Here is a 20,337-nt window from a genome sequence, read left to right on the forward strand (position 1 = left end):
TTTTAATGCGCCGTACTGCTGGAATCAAATTCTAAACTATTTCATCTGGATGTTCCGTTGGGGCAATTTAAAGTATTGATTGGGGATTTATTTGTGGAGAAATGTAACTGTTTTTCTGGGTGATTTGTGGTGTTTTATTTGTGCTTCCCATGGCTGTGTTTTTGTATTTTAATGTGTATAATGTGTATGGGAAATAGACCTAGTTGTTGCGTGTCTAAGAACAGCCCTTAGCCGTGGTATATTGTTGATATACCACAAACCCCCGAGGTGTATTATTGCTATTATAAACTGGTTACTAATGTAATTAGGGCAGTAAAAAAAAAATGTTTTGTCATACCCATGGTATACGGTTTGATATACCACAGATTTCGGCCAATCAGCATTCAGGGCTCGAACCACCCAGTTTATAATGTTAAATAAAAGATTGTGGGTTATCGAGCCAACACTGTACACGTAAGCAGACCAGGATCCAATTGGCCAATCCCTGTGGATTTCTTGTTGTCTATTCCTAGCAAACCATCCAGGACCTCTTTCTCTGTAAATAGCAATACTTTCATCATTCAGCAAGGTTCCCCTGTCAGCAACCAGCTCAATATCACTGTAAATAGAATTAGCTCATTCAAAGACAAATAAAATACTGAAAAAAATAGTGATTAAATGCATCAATGATGGCATTTTTGTCCGTAATGAGTCCAGTGAATTCATTTGTTGTTGCAGAGAGGAGGAAGTAGAACCCTTCAGGGATTATCATATCATATCCCCAACCAGCCCTGTAGGGTCATATCATATCCCCAACCAGCCCTGTAGGGTCATATCATATCCCCAACCAGCCCTGTAGGGTCATATCATATCCCCAACCAGCCCTGTAGGGTCATATCATATCATATCATATCCCCAACCAGCCCTGTAGGGTCATATCATATCATATCATATCCCCAACCAGCCCTGTAGGGTCATATCATATCATATCCCCAACCAGCCCTGTAGGGTCATATCATATCATATCATATCATATCCCCAACCAGCCCTGTAGGGTCATATCATATCATATCCCCAACCAGCCCTGTAGGGTCATATCATATCATATCATATCATATCATATCCCCAACCAGCCCTGTAGGGTCATATCATATCATATCCCCAACCAGCTCTGTAGGGTTATATCATATAATATCCCCAACCAGCCCTGTAGGGTCATATCATATCATATCCCCAACCAGCCCTGTAGGGTCATATCATATCATGTCATATCCCCAACCAGCCCTGTAGGGTCATATCATATCATATCATATCCCCAACCAGCCCTGTAGGGCCCATATCATATCATATCATATCCCCAACCAGCCCTGTAGGGTCATATCATATCATATCATATCATATCCCCAACCAGCCCTGTAGGGTCAGGTCATATCATATCATATCCCCAGTCAGCCCTGTAGGGTCATATCATATCATATCCCCAACCAGCCCTGTAGGGTCATATCTGATCATATCCCCAACCAGCCCTGTAGGGTCATATCATATCATATCCCCAACCAGCCCTGTAGGGTCATATCATGTCATATCCCCAACCAGCCCTGTAGGGTCATATCATATCATTCATATCCCCAACCAGCCCTGTAGGGTCATATCATATCATGTCATATCCCCAACCAGCCCTGTAGGGTCATATCATATCATATCATATCCCCAACCAGCCCTGTAGGGTCAGGTCATATCATATCATATCATATCCCCAGTCAGCCCTGTAGGGTCATATCATATCATATCCCCAACCAGCCCTGTAGGGTCATATCATATCCCCAACCAGCCCTGTAGGGTCATATCATATCATATCATATCCCCAACCAGCCCTGTAGGGTCATATCATATCATATCCCCAACCAGCCCTGTAGGGTCATATCATATCATGTCATATCCCCAACCAGCCCTGTAGGGTCATATCATATCATATCATATCCCCAACCAGCCCTGTAGGGTCAGGTCATATCATATCATATCATATCCCCAGTCAGCCCTGTAGGGTCATATCATATCATATCCCCAACCAGCCCTGTAGGGTCATATCATATCATATCCCCAACCAGCCCTGTAGGGTCGGGTCATATCATATCATATCATATCATATCATATCATATCCCCAACCAGCCCTGTAGGGCGGGCTCATATCATATCATATCATATCCCCAACCAGCCCTGTAGGGTCATATCATATCATATCATATCATATCCCAACCAGCCCTGTAGGGTCATATCATATCATATCCCCAACCAGCCCTGTAGGGTCATATCATATCATATCCCCAACCAGCCCTGTAGGGTCATATCATATCATATCCCCAACCAGCCCTGTAGGGTCATATCATATCATATCATATCCCCAACCAGCCCTGTAGGGTCATATCATATCATATCATATCCCCAACCAGCCCTGTAGGGTCATATCATATCATATCCCCAACCAGCCCTGTAGGGTCATATCATATCATATCCCCAACCAGCCCTGTAGGGCTCATCAGTCATATCATATCATATCCCCAACCAGCCCTGTAGGGTCATATCATATCATATCCCCAACCAGCCCTGTAGGGTCATATCATATCATATCCCCAACCAGCCCTGTAGGGTCATATCATATCATATCCCCAACCAGCCCTGTAGGGTCATATCATGATCATATCCCCAACCAGCCCTGTAGGGTCATATCATATCATATCCCCAACCAGCCCTGTAGGGTCATATCATATCATATCCCCAACCAGCCCTGTAGGGTCATATCATATCATATCATATCCCCAACCAGCCCTGTAGGGCCATATCATATCATATCATATCCCCAACCAGCCCTGTAGGGTCATATCATATCATATCATATCCCCAACCAGCCCTGTAGGGTCATATCATATCATGTCATATCCCCAACCAGCCCTGTAGGGTCATATCATATCATATCATATCATATCCCCAACCAGCCCTGTAGGGTCAGGTCATATCATATCATATCATATCCCCAGTCAGCCCTGTAGGGTCATATCATATCATATCCCCAACCAGCCCTGTAGGGTCATATCATATCCCCAACCAGCCCTGTAGGGTCATATCATATCATATCATATCCCCAACCAGCCCTGTAGGGTCATATCATATCATATCCCCAACCAGCCCTGTAGGGTCATATCATATCATGTCATATCCCCAACCAGCCCTGTAGGGTCATATCATATCATATCCCCAGTCAGCCCTGTAGGGTCATATCATATCATGTCATATCCCCAACCAGCTCTGTAGGGTCATATCTGATCATATCCCCAACCAGCCCTGTAGGGTCATATCATATCTTATCCCCAACCAGCCCTGTAGGGTCATATCATGTCATATCCCCAACCAGCCCTGTAGGGTCATATCATATCATATCATATCCCCAATCAGCCCTGTAGGGCCATATCATATCATGATCATATCCCCAGTCAGCCCTGTAGGGTCATATCATATCATGTCATATCCCCAACCAGCCCTGTAGGGTCATATCATATCATGTCATATCCCCAACCAGCCCTGTAGGGTCATATCATATCATATCATATCATATCCCCAACCAGCCCTGTAGGGTCAGGTCATATCATATCATATCATATCCCCAGTCAGCCCTGTAGGGTCATATCATATCATATCCCCAACCAGCCCTGTAGGGTCATATCATATCCCCAACCAGCCCTGTAGGGTCATATCATATCATATCATATCCCCAACCAGCCCTGTAGGGTCATATCATATCATATCCCCAACCAGCCCTGTAGGGTCATATCATATCATGTCATATCCCCAACCAGCCCTGTAGGGTCATATCAGCCCGTATCATATCATATCATATCATATCCCCAACCAGCCCTGTAGGGTCAGGCTCATATCATATCATATCCCCAGTCAGCCCTGTAGGGTCATATCATATCATATCCCCAACCAGCCCTGTAGGGTCATATCATATCATATCATATCCCCAACCAGCCCTGTAGGGTCACATCATATCATATCATATCCCCAACCAGCCCTGTAGGGTCATATTATATCATATCATATCATATCCCCAACCAGCCCTGTAGGGTCATATCATATCCCCAACCAGCCCTGTAGGGTCATTTCATATCCCCAACCAGCCCTGTAGGGTCATATCATATCATATCCCCAACCAGCCCTGTAGGGTCATATCATATCATATCATATCCCCAACCAGCCCTGTAGGGTCATATCATATCATATCCCCAACCAGCCCTGTAGGGTCATATCATATCATATCCCCAACCAGCCCTGTAGGGTCATATCATCTCATATCCCCAACCAGCCCTGTAGGGTCATATCATATCATATCCCCAACCAGCCCTGTAGGGTCATATCATATCATATCCCCAACCAGCCCTGTAGGGTCATATCATATCATATCATATCCCTAACCAGCCCTGTAGGGTCATATTATATGATATCATATCATATCCCCAACCAGCCCTGTAGGGTCATGATCATATCCCCAACCAGCCCTGTAGGGTCATTTCATATCCCCAACCAGCCCTGTAGGGTCATATCATATCATATCATATCCCCAACCAGCCCTGTAGGGTCATATTATATCATATCATATCCCCAACCAGCCCTGTAGGGTCATATCATATCATATCCCCAACCAGCCCTGTAGGAGTCATATCATATCATATCCCCAACCAGCCCTGTAGGGTCATATCATCTCATATCCCCAACCAGCCCTGTAGGGTCATATCATATCATATCCCCAGCCAGCCCTGTAGGGTCATATCATATCATATCATATCCCCAACCAGCCCTGTAGAGTCATATCATATCCCCAACCAGCCCTGTAGGGTCATATCATATAATATCCCCAACCAGCCCTGTAGGGTCATATCATATCATATCCCCAACCAGCCCTGTAGGGTCATATCATATCATATCCCCAACCAGCCCTGTAGGGTCATATCATATAATATCCCCAACCAGCCCTGTAGGGTCATATCATATCATATCCCCAACCAGCCCTGTAGGGTCATATCATATCATATCATATCCCCAACCAGCCCTGTAGGGTCATATCATATCATGTCATATCCCCAACCAGCCCTGTAGGGTCATATCATATCATATCCCCAACCAGCCCTGTAGGGTCATATCATATCATGTCATATCATATCATATCCCCAATCAGCCCTGTAGGGTCATATCTGATCATATCCCCAACCAGCCCTGTAGGGTCATATCATATCTTATCCCCAACCAGCCCTGTAGGGTCATATCATATCATGTCATATCCCCAACCAGCCCTGTAGGGTCATATCATATCATATCATATCCCCAACCAGCCCTGTAGGGTCAGGTCATATCATATCATATCATATGCCCAGTCAGCCCTGTAGGGTCATATCATATCATATCCCCAACCAGCCCTGTAGGGTCATATCATATCCCCAACCAGCCCTGTAGGGTCATTTCATATCCCCAACCAGCCCTGTAGGGTCATATCATATCATATCATATCCCCAACCAGCCCTGTAGGGTCATATTATATCATATCATATCCCCAACCAGCCCTGTAGGGTCATATCATATCATATCCCCAACCAGCCCTGTAGAGTCATATCATATCATATCCCCAACCAGCCCTGTAGGGTCATATCATCTCATATCCCCAACCAGCCCTGTAGGGTCATATCATATCATATCATATCCCCAACCAGCCCTGTAGGGTCATATCATATCATATCCCCAACCAGCCCTGTAGGGTAATATCATATCATATCATATCCCCAACCAGCCCTGTAGGGTCATATTATATCATATCATATCATATCCCCAACCAGCCCTGTAGGGTCATATCATATCCCCAACCAGCCCTGTAGGGTCATTTCATATCCCCAACCAGCCCTGTAGGGTCATATCATATCATATCATATCCCCAACCAGCCCTGTAGGGTCATATTATATAATATCATATCATATCCCCAACCAGCCCTGTAGGGTCATATCATATCATATCATATCCCCAACCAGCCCTGTAGAGTCATATCATATCATATCCCCAACCAGCCCTGTAGGGTCATATCATCTCATATCCCCAACCAGCCCTGTAGGGTCATATCATATCATATCCCCAGCCAGCCCTGTAGGGTCATATCATATCATATCATATCCCCAACCAGCCCTGTAGGGTCATATCATATCATATCCCCAACCAGCCCTGTAGGGTCATATCATATCATATCCCCAACCAGCCCTGTAGGGTCATATCATGTCATGTCATATCCCCAACCAGCCCTGTAGGGTCATATCATATCATATCCCCAACCAGCCCTGTAGGGTCATATCATATCATATCATATCCCCAACCAGCTCTGTAGGGTTATATCATATAATATCCCCAACCAGCCCTGTAGGGTCATGTCATATCATATCCCCAACCAGCCCTGTAGGGTCATATCATATCATGTCATATCATATCATATCCCCAATCAGCCCTGTAGGGTCATATCATATCATATCCCCAACCAGCCCTGTAGGGTCATATCATATCATATCCCCAGTCAGCCATGTAGGGTCATATCATATCATATCATATCCCCCAACCAGCTCTGTAGGGTCATATCTGATCATATCCCCAACCAGCCCTGTAGGGTCATATCATATCTTATCCCCAACCAGCCCTGTAGGGTCATATCATATCATGTCATATCCCCAACCAGCCATGTAGGGTCATATCATATCATATCCCCAATCAGCCCTGTAGGGCCATATCATATCATATCATATCATATCCCCAGTCAGCCCTGTAGGGTCATATCATATCATGTCATATCCCCAACCAGCCCTGTAGGGTCATATCATATCATGTCATATCCCCAACCAGCCCTGTAGGGTCATATCATATCATATCATATCCCCAACCAGCCCTGTAGGGTCAGGTCATATCATATCATATCATATCCCCAGTCAGCCCTGTAGGGTCATATCATATCATATCCCCAACCAGCCCTGTAGGGTCATATCATATCCCCAACCAGCCCTGTAGGGTCATATCATATCATATCATATCCCCAACCAGCCCTGTAGGGTCATATCATATCATATCCCCAACCAGCCCTGTAGGGTCATATCATATCATATCATATCCCCAACCAGCCCTGTAGGGTCATATTATATCATATCATATCATATCCCCAACCAGCCCTGTAGGGTCATGTCATATCCCCAACCAGCCCTGTAGGGTCATTTCATATCCCCAACCAGCCCTGTAGGGTCATATCATATCATATCATATCCCCAACCAGCCCTGTAGGGTCATATTATATCATATCATATCACATATCCCCAACCAGCCCTGTAGGGTCATATCATATCATATCCCCCAACCAGCCCTGTAGAGTCATATCATATCATATCCCCAACCAGCCCTGTAAGGTCATATCATCTCATATCCCCAACCAGCCCTGTAGGGTCATATCATATCATATCCCCAGCCAGCCCTGTAGGGTCATATCATATCATATCCCCAACCAGCCCTGTAGAGTCATATCATATCCCCAACCAGCCCTGTAGGGTCATATCATATCCCCAACCAGCCCTGTAGGGCTCATATCATATCATATCCCCAACCAGCCCTGTAGGGTCATATCATATCATATCCCCAACCAGCCCTGTAGGGTCATATCATGTCATGTCATATCCCCAACCAGCCCTGTAGGGTCATATCATATCATATCCCCAACCAGCCCTGTAGGGTCATATCATATCATATCATATCCCAATCAGCCCTGTAGGGTCATATCATATCATATCCCCAACCAGCTCTATAGGGTCATATCATATCATATCCCCAACCAGCTCTATAGGGTCATATCATATCATATCCCCAACCAGCCCTGTAGAGTCATATCATATCATATCCCCAACCAGCTCTATAGGGTCATATCATATCATATCCCCAACCAGCCCTGTAGGGTCATATCATATCATATCATATCCCCAATCAGCCCTGTAGGGCCTCATATCATATCATCATCCCCAACCAGCCCTGTAGGGTCATATCATATCATATCATATCCCCATTCAGCCCTGTAGGGTCAGGTCATATCCCCAACCAGCTCTGTCCAGAGTGCTGAAACACTTTCCTCATCTCTGCAGAGTGAGGGCAATATATCAACATGGAGCAAGAAAGACATGTCATAAAACCAAGAAAATTTTGAACCTTAATAAATGTAAAGGTCCTATCAGCCAGTGGTGCATCTCCAGACACAGAGAGAGAGAGAGAGAGAGGGCTCTGTGAAGTGGAAACATCATCACAACATGTCGAGCTTGTTTTCTTAATTGATCTCATCATGTCATCAAAACAGTTACTACATCTAAATTCAGACTGTTCATAGAGGAAGTACTTAATATAGCTCACCATGTACTTTCTTTTGATGGAAGAGTCCGAGAACAGAGAGAGAACAGTTTCCAGGTCCACACCAGGTCCAGATTTAAGATGTGATCACACCTTCCTGTATTTTCCCTCCTCTTTAACGCCTGCCATGGTTCCATTACAGGTTACTTCCTCTCTGATGCGTCTGACTACTTCCTGTGTTTTTCCTCCTCTGTAACGCCTGCCATTGTTCCATTACAGGTTACTTCCTCTCTGATGCGTCTGACTACTTCCTGTGTTTTCCCTCCTCTGTAACGCCTGCCATGGTTCCATTACAAGTTACTTCCTCTCTGATGCGTCTGACTACTTCCTGTGTTTTCCCTCCTCTGTAACGCCTGCCATGGTTCCATTACAGGCTACTTCCTCTCTGATGCGTCTGACTACTTCCTGTGTTTTCCCTCCTCTGTAACGCCTGCCATGGTTCCATTACAGGTTACTTCCTCTCTGATGCATCTGACTACTTCCTGTGTTTTCCTTCCTCTGTAACGCCTGCCATGGTTCCGTTACAGGTTACTTCCTCTCTGATGCGTCTGACTACTTCCTGTGTTTTCCCTCCTCTGTAACGCCTGCCATGGTTCCATTACAGGTTACTTCCTCTCTGATGCGTCTGACTACTTCCTGTGGTGTATTCTCCAGAGCATACAGACAAGGTTACAGCACCGTCCGCTGCTTCCAGCTCTTCTTGCGACCGGAGTCTTCCAGGTTATAATGATTACATGAGAGGAGGGTCTGTTTGTTGCTCTACCTCATGCTATGGTGGTCTATCAGACTACAATAAAGGTGTTTTATACCACGTCTCAATATAATAAAATGATCTTCCTGTTAGACATTGTTTAGTGAGGGGAAACATTGACATGACTTCCTACAGGAAGTGGAATGTCCACTTTCGTATCTACATACCTTGCGTCCCACCTCGTTGTTGTGGAGGTTCATTAAAGTTCTGGCGTTCTGTTTGATCTCTCGCGCGTCTACGAAGACCTTAGAGAACCCCAGGCCATAGCTCACGTCAGCCGAGCAACCTCCCCACTTCCAGCCCTCGTCCTGGCTGTAGGTCCCCTGCTTGTCCTTATCACAGCCGCAGTCGGACAGCTTCCCCTGGGTACACGCTGCTGTGATGGCATGGGCCACACCTGCGGCGATGATGGCATAGGTAAACGCTGCCTCTTTACTACCTGGGAGAGAGGAGAGAGGATTTGATTGGTTGACAGGTTGATTGATTGAAACCATTTCCCTGATGGGAATTTGTTTTGCACAGAAATGAAATATATAAAGAAAGAACATTTTGAATCATTAATCGCTGACAACATGACCCTCTGTCAGGGCGGTATCAAGCCTCCTCACATACCTGACATAGCTTGTTCAAACCAAATCATAAAATGTGCGAGGTAAGCCAAGTTTAGTTCATTTATCACGGCTGCTTTAAACAGATTAATGACGGTAGGGGGGTGAGGGGCAGGGGGAGGGCAGCAGGGGGAAGGAGGAAGGAGAGGAGGAGAGGAGGAGAGGAGGGCAGGGAAAGGGGGGGAGGAGAGCAGAGAAAGGGGGAGAGGAGAAGAGGAGGAGGAGGGCACGGTGAAAGGAGGAGAGGAGGGAAAGGGGGGAGACTAATGCACCTGAAGGGCTCTGAGTATTGTGAGCTCACAGATATCTGTAGGAGATAGAATCCAAACTTAGTTTACTATGCAGAAGAGAAAGTATCAATCTCAGAGGGCATACTAGATATACAGCAAACACTGTCCTTTATTCTGCTGTCAGACAGAGGAATCATTAGTCAAGACAGGCAGCAACCACCAGTCTCTGGACAGACAGACAGACAGACAGACAGACAGACAGACAGACAGACAGACAGACAGACAGACAGACAGACAGACAGACAGACAGACAGACAGACAGACAGACAGAGTACCAGGTCAACACTGTCTCTCAGCAGGTCAACACGGTCTCTCAGCAGGTCAACCTCCAGGTCAACACTGGTCAACCAGGTCAATCCAGGAAGGGAAAGTCCATGTATTGCAACAATACAATGGTCAGAGCTGTATTTAACAGTGCACCCAGAGGGAGAGATAATGTTGTGATGTTTAGAATCTGGCCTGCAGCCCAGCTCCTGTCGCACAGCTGGCAGCTCCTTGAGGTGAGCCTGAGGGCTGAGAGGCATGCAGACCCTCCCTAGATGGACCGCCTGATACCACACCATTACACCCCACACTAATACGGTACCACAAGGTTCTGATCAGACCGGGGTTTTGTTCTGATACCACAGAGTTCTGATACCACAGAGTTCTGATGCCACAGAGTTCTGTTCTGATACCACAGAGTTCTGATACCACAGAGTTCTGATACCACAGGGTTCTGTTCTGATACCACAGAGTTCTGATACCACAGAGTTCTGATACCACATGGTTCTGTTCTGATATCACAGATTTCTGATACCACAGAGTTCTGTTCTGATACCACAGAGTTCTGATACCACAGAGTTCTGTTCTGATACCACAGTGTTCTGTTCTGACACCACAGAGTTCTGTTCTGATACCACAGTGTTCTGTTCTGATACCACAGAGTTCTGTTCTGACACCACAGGGTTCTGTTCTGATACCACAGAGTTCTGTTCTGATACCACAGAGTTCTGTTCTGACACCACAGGGTTCTGTTCTGATATCACAGAGTTCTGTTCAGATACCACAGAGTTCTGTTCTGATACCACAGAGTTCTGTTCTGACACCACAGGGTTCTGTTCTGATACCACAGGGTTCTGACACAACAGAGTTCTGATACCACAGTGTTCTGTTCTGACACCACAGAGTTCTGTTCTGATATCACAGAGTTCTGTTCTGATACCACAGTGTTCTGTTCTGACACCACAGAGTTCTGTTCTGATACCACAGTGTTCTGTTCTGATACCACAGAGTTCTGTTCTGACACCACAGGGTTCTGTTCTGATATCACAGAGTTCTGTTCAGATACCACAGAGTTCTGTTCTGATACCACAGAGTTCTGTTCTGACACCACAGGGTTCTGTTTTGATATCACAGAGTTCTGTTCTGATATCACAGAGTTCTGTTCTGATACCACAGAGTTCTGTTCTGACACCACAGGGTTCTGTTCTGACACCACAGGGTTCTGTTCTGACACCACAGGGTTCTGATACCACAACACAGGATAAGCCACGGCAAAATGTGTATAATTCTAGGAAATTAGCTTTAAACTCAACAACAACAAAAATTCCGCCCCATGACAAAATGTGTAGAATTGCATGAAACAAACTTTAAAAGAGCAACATTCTGTCTCTGCAGCCATCTTTTCTAACACCACAGGGTTCTGATAAAATACCACAGGGTTCTGATGAAATACCACAGGGTTCTGATAAAATACCACAGGGGTTCTGATGAAATACCACAGGGTTCTGATGAAATACCACAGGGTTCTGATAAAATACCACAGGGTTCTGATAAAATACCACAGGGTTCTGATGAAATACCACAGGGTTCTGATGAAATACCACAGGGTTCTGATAAAATACCACAGGGTTCTGTTCTGATACTGTGTTAACTAACCTCCAGACGAGCTTCAATGCCATACAACTCTCCTTCCGTGGCCTCCAACTGCTCTTAAATGCTAGTAAAACTAAATGCATGCTCTTCAACCGATCGCTGCCTGCACCTGCCCGCCCGTCCAGCATCACTACTCTGGATGGTTCTGACTTAGAATGCGTGGACAACTACAAATACCTGGGTGTCTGGTTAGACTGTAAACTCTCCTTCCAGACTCACATTAAGCATCTCCAATCCAAAATTAAATCTAGAATCGGCTTCCTATTTCGCTATAAAGCATCCTTCACTCATGCTGTTAAACATACCCTCGTAAAACTGACCATCCTACCGATCCTCGACTTCGGTGATGTCATCTATAAAATAGCCTCCAACACCCTACTCAGCAAACAGGATGCAGTCTATCACAGTGCCATCCGTTTTGTCACCAAAGCCCCATACACTACCCACTATTGCGACCTGTATGCTCTTGTTGGTTGGCCCTCGCTTCATACTCGTCGCCAAACCCACTGGCTACAGGTTATCTACAAGTCTCTGCTAGGTAAAGCCACGCCTTATCTCAGCTCACTGGTCACCATAGCAGCACCCACTCGTAGCATGCTCTCCAGCAGGTATATCTCTCTGGTCACCCCCAAAGCCAATTCCTCCTTTGGTCATCTTTCCTTCCAGTTGTCTGCTGCCAATGACTGGAACGAACTACAAAAATCTCTGAAGCTGGAGACTCATATCTCCCTCACTAGCTTTAAGCACCAGCTGTCAGAGCAGCTCACAGATCACTGCACCTGTACATAGCCCATCTGTAAACAGCCCATCTATCTACCTCATCCCAATACTGTATTTATTTATTTATCTTGCTCCTTTGCACCCCAGTATCTCTACTTGCACATTCATCTTCTGCACATCTACCATTCCAGTGTTTAATTGCTATATCGTAATTACTTCGCCACCATGGCCTATTTATTGCCTTAACTTACCTCATTTGCAGTTACTGCATATAGACTTTTTGTTTTCTTTTTTCTACTGTATTATTGACTGTATGTTTGTTTATTCCATGTGTAACTCTGTGTTGTTGTATGTGTCAAATTGCTTTGCTTTACCTTGGTCAGGTCGCAGTTGTAAATGAGAACTTGTTCTCAACTAGCCTACCTGGTTAAATAAAGGTAAATAAAATAAAATAAATAAAAAATACCACAGGGTTCTGTTCTGATAGCACAGGGTTCTGTTCTAATACCACAGGGTTCTGTTCTAATACCATAGGGTTCTAATACCACAGGGTTCTGTTCTGATACCACAGGGTTCTGTTCTAATACCATAGGGTTCTAATACCACAGGGTTCTGTTCTGATACCACAGGGTTCTGTTCTAATACCATAGGGTTCTAATACCACAGGGTTCTGTTCTGATACCACAAGGTTCTGTTCTAATACCATAGGGTTCTGATACCACAGGGTTCTGTTCTGATACCACAATGTTCTAATACCACAAGGTTCTGTTCTGATACCACAGGGTTCTGTTCTGATACCACAAGGTTCTAATACCACAAGGTTCTGTTCTGATACCACAGGGTTCTGTTCTGATACCACAGGGTTCTAATACCACAAGGTTCTGTTCTGATACCACAGGGTTCTGTTCTGATACCACAAGGTTCTGTTCTGATACTACAGGGTTCTGATACCACAGGGTTCTGTTCAGATACCACAGGGTTCTGTTCTGATATCACAGGGTTCTGTTCTGATACCACAAGGTTCTGTTCTGATACCACAGGGTTCTGATACCACAGGGTTCTGTTCTGATACCACAGGGTTCTGTTCTGATACCACTAGATTCTGATACCACCGAGTTATATTCTGATACCACAGGGTTCTGATCTGATACCACTAGATTCTGATGCGACAGGGTTTTAATAACACATGGTTTTGATACCACAGGGTTGTGATACCACATGGTTTTGATACCACATGGTTCTGATACCACAGGGTTCCACCCCATACACCACTACCAGGTTAGCCTCATTCTTAATTAAAATGCAGATAACAATTTACAGGTCTATATACTATTGAAAATAAAATACACAGGAAATGAAAACACCCATGAGCTGGTCAGTAATAGTACCATACTGTAATCTAATCACATCCTATCAGGACAAATCTCAGTAGATTTGAAGCCAGTATTTATGCTGCAATAGTTTATGTGTTGGGGGGCTAGAGTCAGTCTGTTATATCTGGAGTATTTCTCCTGTCTTCTCCGGTGTCCTGTGTGAATTTCAGTATGCTCTCTCTAATTCTCTCTCTCTCTCTTTCTCTCTCTTTATTTCTTTCTTTCTCTCTCTCTCAGAGGACCTGAGCCCTAGGACCATGCCTCAGGACTACCTGGCCTGATGACTCCTTGCTGGCCCCAGTCCACCTGGCCGTGCTGCTGCTCCAGTTTCTGGAGTTCTGCCTGCGGCTATGGAACCCTGACCTGTTCACCAGACGTGCTACCTGTCCCAGACCTGCTGTTTTCAACTCTCTAGAGACAGCAGGAGCGGTAGAGATACTCTGAATGATCGGCTATGAAAAGCCAACTGACATTTACTCCTGAGGTGCTGACCTGTTCATCCTCGACAACCACTGTGATTATTATTATTTGTCCCTGCTGGTCATCTATGAACATTTGTTCATCTTGGCCATGTTCTGTTATAATCTCCACCCGGCACAGCCAGAAGCGGACTGGCCACCCCTCAAAGCCTGGTTCCTCTCTAGGTTTCTTCCTGGGTTTTGGCCTTTCTAGGGAGTTTTTCCTAGCCACCGTGCTTCTACACCTGCATTGCTTGCTGTTTGGGGTTTTAGGCTGGGTTTCTGTACAGCACTTTGTGACATCAGCTGATGTAAGGGCTACATTTTTTGGGGATTGATTGAATGCTGTAGCCTCAGCAGTTTCAGAGTCCCATCATCATCATCATCATCATCATTACAGTATTGATAAGCAGTGTTACTGGCTTGCCTGGTCAACTCTCCCCCCGATCAATCATTTACACCTTAATTAACCCTACAACACTCTGACCCTACAACCAAGGAAACAGACCCTGTATTCCAAATCAACCCCTAGCCCCCCTAAACACTTAGAAAAGAGGGTTCCTCAAGGGTTCTTTGGGAAGGTTGATGGTTCTATGTGGAACCATAATGACTCTAAGAACGATTAGAGCTCTTCAATGGTTCACAAAAGGGTTCTTGGCTCTTTTAGTGATAATTAAAAGGTGACTACGGCCCGTGATGGTGTCTAGTGAAAGACTCACGTACGGCCTTGAGTCAATTGTTAACTGATGTCTAAACCAGTGGTTCTCCTCAAGGACCCCCCCAGCCATTGCCGATCTAGAACGCCTGATTCAACTTAGTTAACCTGTTGGGTCTAGGGGGCAGCATTTGCACGTCTGGATAAAAAAAATGTACCCGATTTAATCTGGTTACTAATCCTACCCAGTAACTAGAATATGCATATACTTATTATATATGGATAGAAAACACTCTAAAGTTTCTAAAACTGTTTGAATGGTGTCTGTGAGTATAACAGAACTCATTTGGCAGGCAAAACCCTGAGACATTTTCTGACAGGAAGTGGATACCTGATGTGTTGTATTGACTTTAAACCTATCCCATTGAAAAACACAGGGGCTTAGGAATATTTTGGCACTTCCTATTGCTTCCACTAGATGTCACCAGCCTTTACAAAGTGTTTTGAGTCTTCTGGAGGGAGATCTGACCGAACAAGAGCCATGGAACGATGATGTCCCATTAGACACCTGGCGCGCGAGTTCATGTTGGGTACCCTCGTTCCAATACGTTATAAAAGAGTATGCATTCGTCCACCTTGAATATTATTCATGTTCTGGTTAAAAAAGGCCCTAATGATTTATGCTATACAACGTTTGACATGTTTGAACGAACGGAAATATATTTTTTCCCCTCGTTCATGACGAGAAGTCCGGCTGGCTTACATCATGTGCTAACGAGACGGAGATTTTTGGACATAAATGATGAGCTTTTTTGAACAAAACTACATTCATTATGGACCTGTGATACCTGGAAGTGACATCTGATGAAGAGAATCAAAGGTAATGGATTATTTACATAGTATTTTCGATTTTAGATCTCCCCAACATGACGTCTAGTCTGTATCGCAACGCGTATTTTTCTGGGCGCAGTGCTCAGATTATTGCAAAGTGTGATTTCCCAGTAAGGTTATTTTTAAATCTGGCAAGTTGATTGCGTTCAAGAGATGTAAATCTATAATTCTTTAAATGACAATATAATATTTTACCAATGTTTTCTAATTTTAATTATTTAATTTGTGACGCTGACTTGTCTGCCGGTTATTGGAGGGAAACGATTTCCTCAACATCAATGCCATAGTAAAACGCTGTTTTTGGATATAAATATGAACTTGATAGAACTAAAAATGCATGCATTGTCTAACATAACATCCTACATAACATAATGTCCTAGGAGTGTCATCACAAACAGGACCAAGCCTGGCCTGTTGAGGAGTGACGGACTCCATCCTAGCTGGAGGGGTGCTCTCATCTTATCTACGAACATAGACAGGGCTCTAACTCCTCTAGCTCCACAATGAAATAGGGTGCAGGCCAGGCAGCAGGCTGTTAGCCAGCCTGCCAGCTTAGTGGAGTCTGCCACTAGCACAGTCAGTGTAGTCAGCTCAGCTTTCCCCATTGAGACCGTGTCTGTGCCTCGATCTAGGTTGGGCAAAATTAAAAATGGCGGTGTTCGCTTTAGCAATCTCACTAGTATAAAGACCTCCTCCATTCCTGCCATTATTGAAAGAGATTGTGATACCTCACATCTCAAAATTGGGTTACTTAATGTTAGATCCCTCACTTCCAAGGCAGTTATAGTCAATGAACTAATCACTGATAATAATCTTGATGTGATTGGCCTGACTGAAACATGGCTTAAGCCTGATGAATTTACTGTGTTAAATGAGGCCTCACCCCCAGGTTACATTAGTGACCATACCCCCCGTGCATCCGGCAAAGGCGGAGGTGTTGCTAACATTTACGATAGCAAATTTCAATTTACAAAAAAAAAAACAACAATGACGTTTTCGTCTTTTGAGCTTCTAGTCATGAAATCTATGCAGCCTACTCACTCACTTTTTATAGCTACTGTTTATAGGCCTCCTGGGCCATATGCAGTGTTCCTCACTGAGTTCCCTGAATTCCTATCGGATCTTGTAGTCATAGCAGATAATATTCTAATTTTTGGTGACTTTAACATTCACATGGAAAAGTCCACAGACCCACTCCAAAAGGCTTTCGGAGCCATCATCGACTCAGTGGGTTTTGTCCAACATGTCTCTGGACCTACTCACTGCCACAGTCATACTCTGGACCTAGTTTTGTCCCATGGAATAAATGTTGTGGATCTAAATGTTTTTCCTCATAATCCTGGACTATCGGACCACCATTTTATTACGTTTGCAATTGCAACAAATAATCTGCTCAGACCCCAACCAAGGAGCATTAAAAGTCGTGCTATAAATTCTCAGACAACCCAAAGATTCCTTGATGCCCTTCCAGACTGCCTCTGCCTACCCAAGGACGTCAGAGGACAAAAATCAGTTAACCACCTAACCGAGGAACTCAATTTAACCTTGCGCAATACCCTAGATGCAGTTGCACCCCTAAAAACTAAAAACATCTGTCATAAGAAACTAGCTCCCTGGTATACAGAAAATACACGAGCTCTGAAGCAAGCTTCCAGAAAATTGGAACGGAAATGGCGCCACACCAAACTGGAAGTCTTCCGACTAGCTTGGAAAGACAGTACCGTGCAGTATCGAAGAGCCCTTACTGCTGCTCGATCATCCTATTTTTCCAACTTAATTGAGGAAAATAAGAACAATCCGAAATTTCTTTTTGATACTGTCGCAAAGCTAACTAAAAAGCAGCCTTCGCAAATGGAGGATGGCTTTCACTTCAGCAGTAATACATTTATGAACTTCTTTGAGGAAAAGATCATGATCATTAGAAAGCAAATTACAGACTCCTCTTTAAATCTGGGTATTCCTCCAAAGCTCCATTGTCCTGAGTCTGCACAACTCTGCCAGGACCTAGGATCAAGGGAGATACTTAAGTGTTTTAGTACTATATCTCTTGACGCAATGATGAAAATAATCATGGCCTCCAAACCCTCAAGCTGCATACTGGACCCTATTCCAACTAAACTACTGAAAGAGCTGCTTCCTGTGCTTGGCCCTCCTATGTTGAACATAATAAACGGCTCTCTATCCACCGGATGTGTACCAAGCTCACTAAAAGTGGCAGTAATAAAGCCTCTCTTGAAAAAGCCGAATCTTGATCCAGAAATTATAAAAAACTATCGGCCTATATCGAATCTTCCATTCCTCTCCAAAATTTTAGAAAAAGCTGTTGCACAGCAACTGACTGCCTTCCTGAAGACAAACAATGTATACGAAACGCTTCAGTCTGGTTTTAGACCCCATCATAGCACTGAGACTGCACTTGTGAAGGTGGTAAATGACCTTTTAATGACGTCAGACCGAGGCTCTGCATCTGTCCTCGTGCTCCTAGATCTTAGTGCCGCTTTTGATACCATCGATCACCACATTCTTTTGGAGAGATTGGAAACCCAAATTGGTCTACATGGACAAGTTCTGGCCTGGTTTAGATCTTATCTGTCGGAAAGATATCAGTTTGTCTCTGTGAATGGTTTGTCCTCTGACAAATCAATTGTAAATTTCGGTGTTCCTCAAGGTTCCGTTTTAGGACCACTATTGTTTTCACTATATATTTTACCTCTTGGGGATGTCATTCGAAAACATAATGTTAAATTTCACTGCTATGCAGACGACACACAGCTGTACATTTCAATGAAACATGGTGAAGCCCCAAAATTGCCCTCGCTAGAAGCCTGTGTTTCAGACATAAAGAAGTGGATGGCTGCAAACTTTCTACTTTTAAACTCGGACAAAACAGAGATGCTTGTTCTAGGTCCCAAGAAACAAAGAGATCTTCTGTTGAATCTGACAATTAATCTGGATGGTTGTACAGTCGTCTCAAATAAAACTGTGAAGGACCTCGGCGTTACTCTGGACCCTGATCTCTCTTTTGAAGAACATATCAAGACTGTTTCAAGGACAGCTTTTTTCCATCTACGTAACATTGCAAAAATCAGAAATTTTCTGTCCAAAAATGACGCAGAAAAATTAATCCATGCTTTTGTTACTTCTAGGCTGGACTACTGCAATGCTCTACTTTCCGGCTACCCGGATAAAGCACTAAATAAACTTCAGTTAGTGCTAAATACGGCTGCTAGAATCCTGACTAGAACCAAAAAATTTGATCATATTACTCCAGTGTTAGCCTCCCTACACTGGCTTCCTGTTAAGGCAAGGGCTGATTTCAAGGTTTTACTGCTAACCTACAAAGCATTACATGGGCTTGCTCCTACCTATCTTTCCGATTTGGTCCTGCCGTACATACCTACACGTACGCTACGGTCACAAGACGCAGGCCTCCTAATTGTCCCTAGAATTTCTAAGCAAACGGCTGGAGGTAGGGCTTTCTCCTATAGAGCTCCATTTTTATGGAATGGTCTGCCTACCAATGTGAGAGACGCAGACTCAGTCTCAACCTTTAAGTCTTTACTGAAGACTTATCTCTTCAGTAGGTCCTATGATTAAGTATAGTCTGGCCCAGGAGTGTGAAGGTGAACGGAAAGGCTGGAGCAACGAACCGCCCTTGCTGTCTCTGCCTTGCCGGTTCCCCTCTTTCCACTGGGATTCTCTGCCTCTAACCCTTTTACAGAGGCTGAGTCACTGGCCTACTGGTGTTCTTCCATGCCGTCCATGGGAGGGGTGCGTCACTTGAGTGGGTTGAGTCACTGACGTGGTCTTCCTGTCTGGGTTGGCGCCCCCCCCCCCCCCCCCTTGGGTTGTGCCATGGCGGAGATCGTTGTGGGCTATACTCGGCCTTGTCTTAGGACGGTAAGTTGGTGGTTGGAGACATCCCTCTAGTGGTGTGGGGGCTGTGCTTTGGCAAAGTGGGTGGGGTTATATCCTGCCTGTTTGGCCCTGTCCCGGGGTATCATCGGATGGGGCCACAGTGTCTTCTGATCCCTCCTGTCTCAGCCTCCAGTATTTATGCTGCAGTAGTTTATGTGTCGGGGGGCTAGGGTCAGTCTGTTACATCTGGAGTATTTCTCTTGTCTTATCCGGTGTCCTGTGTGTATTTAAATATGCTCTCTCTAATTCTCTCTTTCTCTCTTTCTGTCTTTCTCTCGGAGGACCTGAGCCCTAGGACCATGCCTCAGGACTACCTGGT

At 44.7% G+C, this 20,337-nt stretch overlaps 1 protein-coding gene across 1 annotated transcript in view; it reads right to left on the reverse strand.

Annotated features, from left to right (window-relative positions):
- The window catches only part of wnt7aa (wingless-type MMTV integration site family, member 7Aa), a 55,363-nt gene that overhangs the window by 18,547 nt on the left and 16,479 nt on the right, over positions 1-20,337 (reverse strand). The window contains exon 3 of the mRNA XM_045705474.2: positions 9,356-9,627. Coding sequence (XP_045561430.1) covers positions 9,356-9,627 — 272 coding nt within the window. The remainder of the gene's footprint in view (positions 1-9,355; positions 9,628-20,337) is intronic.

The sequence above is a fragment of the Salmo salar genome, chromosome 22, assembly GCF_965601325.2.
Source record: "Salmo salar chromosome 22, fSalSal1, whole genome shotgun sequence".
Classification (NCBI taxonomy): domain Eukaryota; kingdom Metazoa; phylum Chordata; class Actinopteri; order Salmoniformes; family Salmonidae; genus Salmo; species Salmo salar.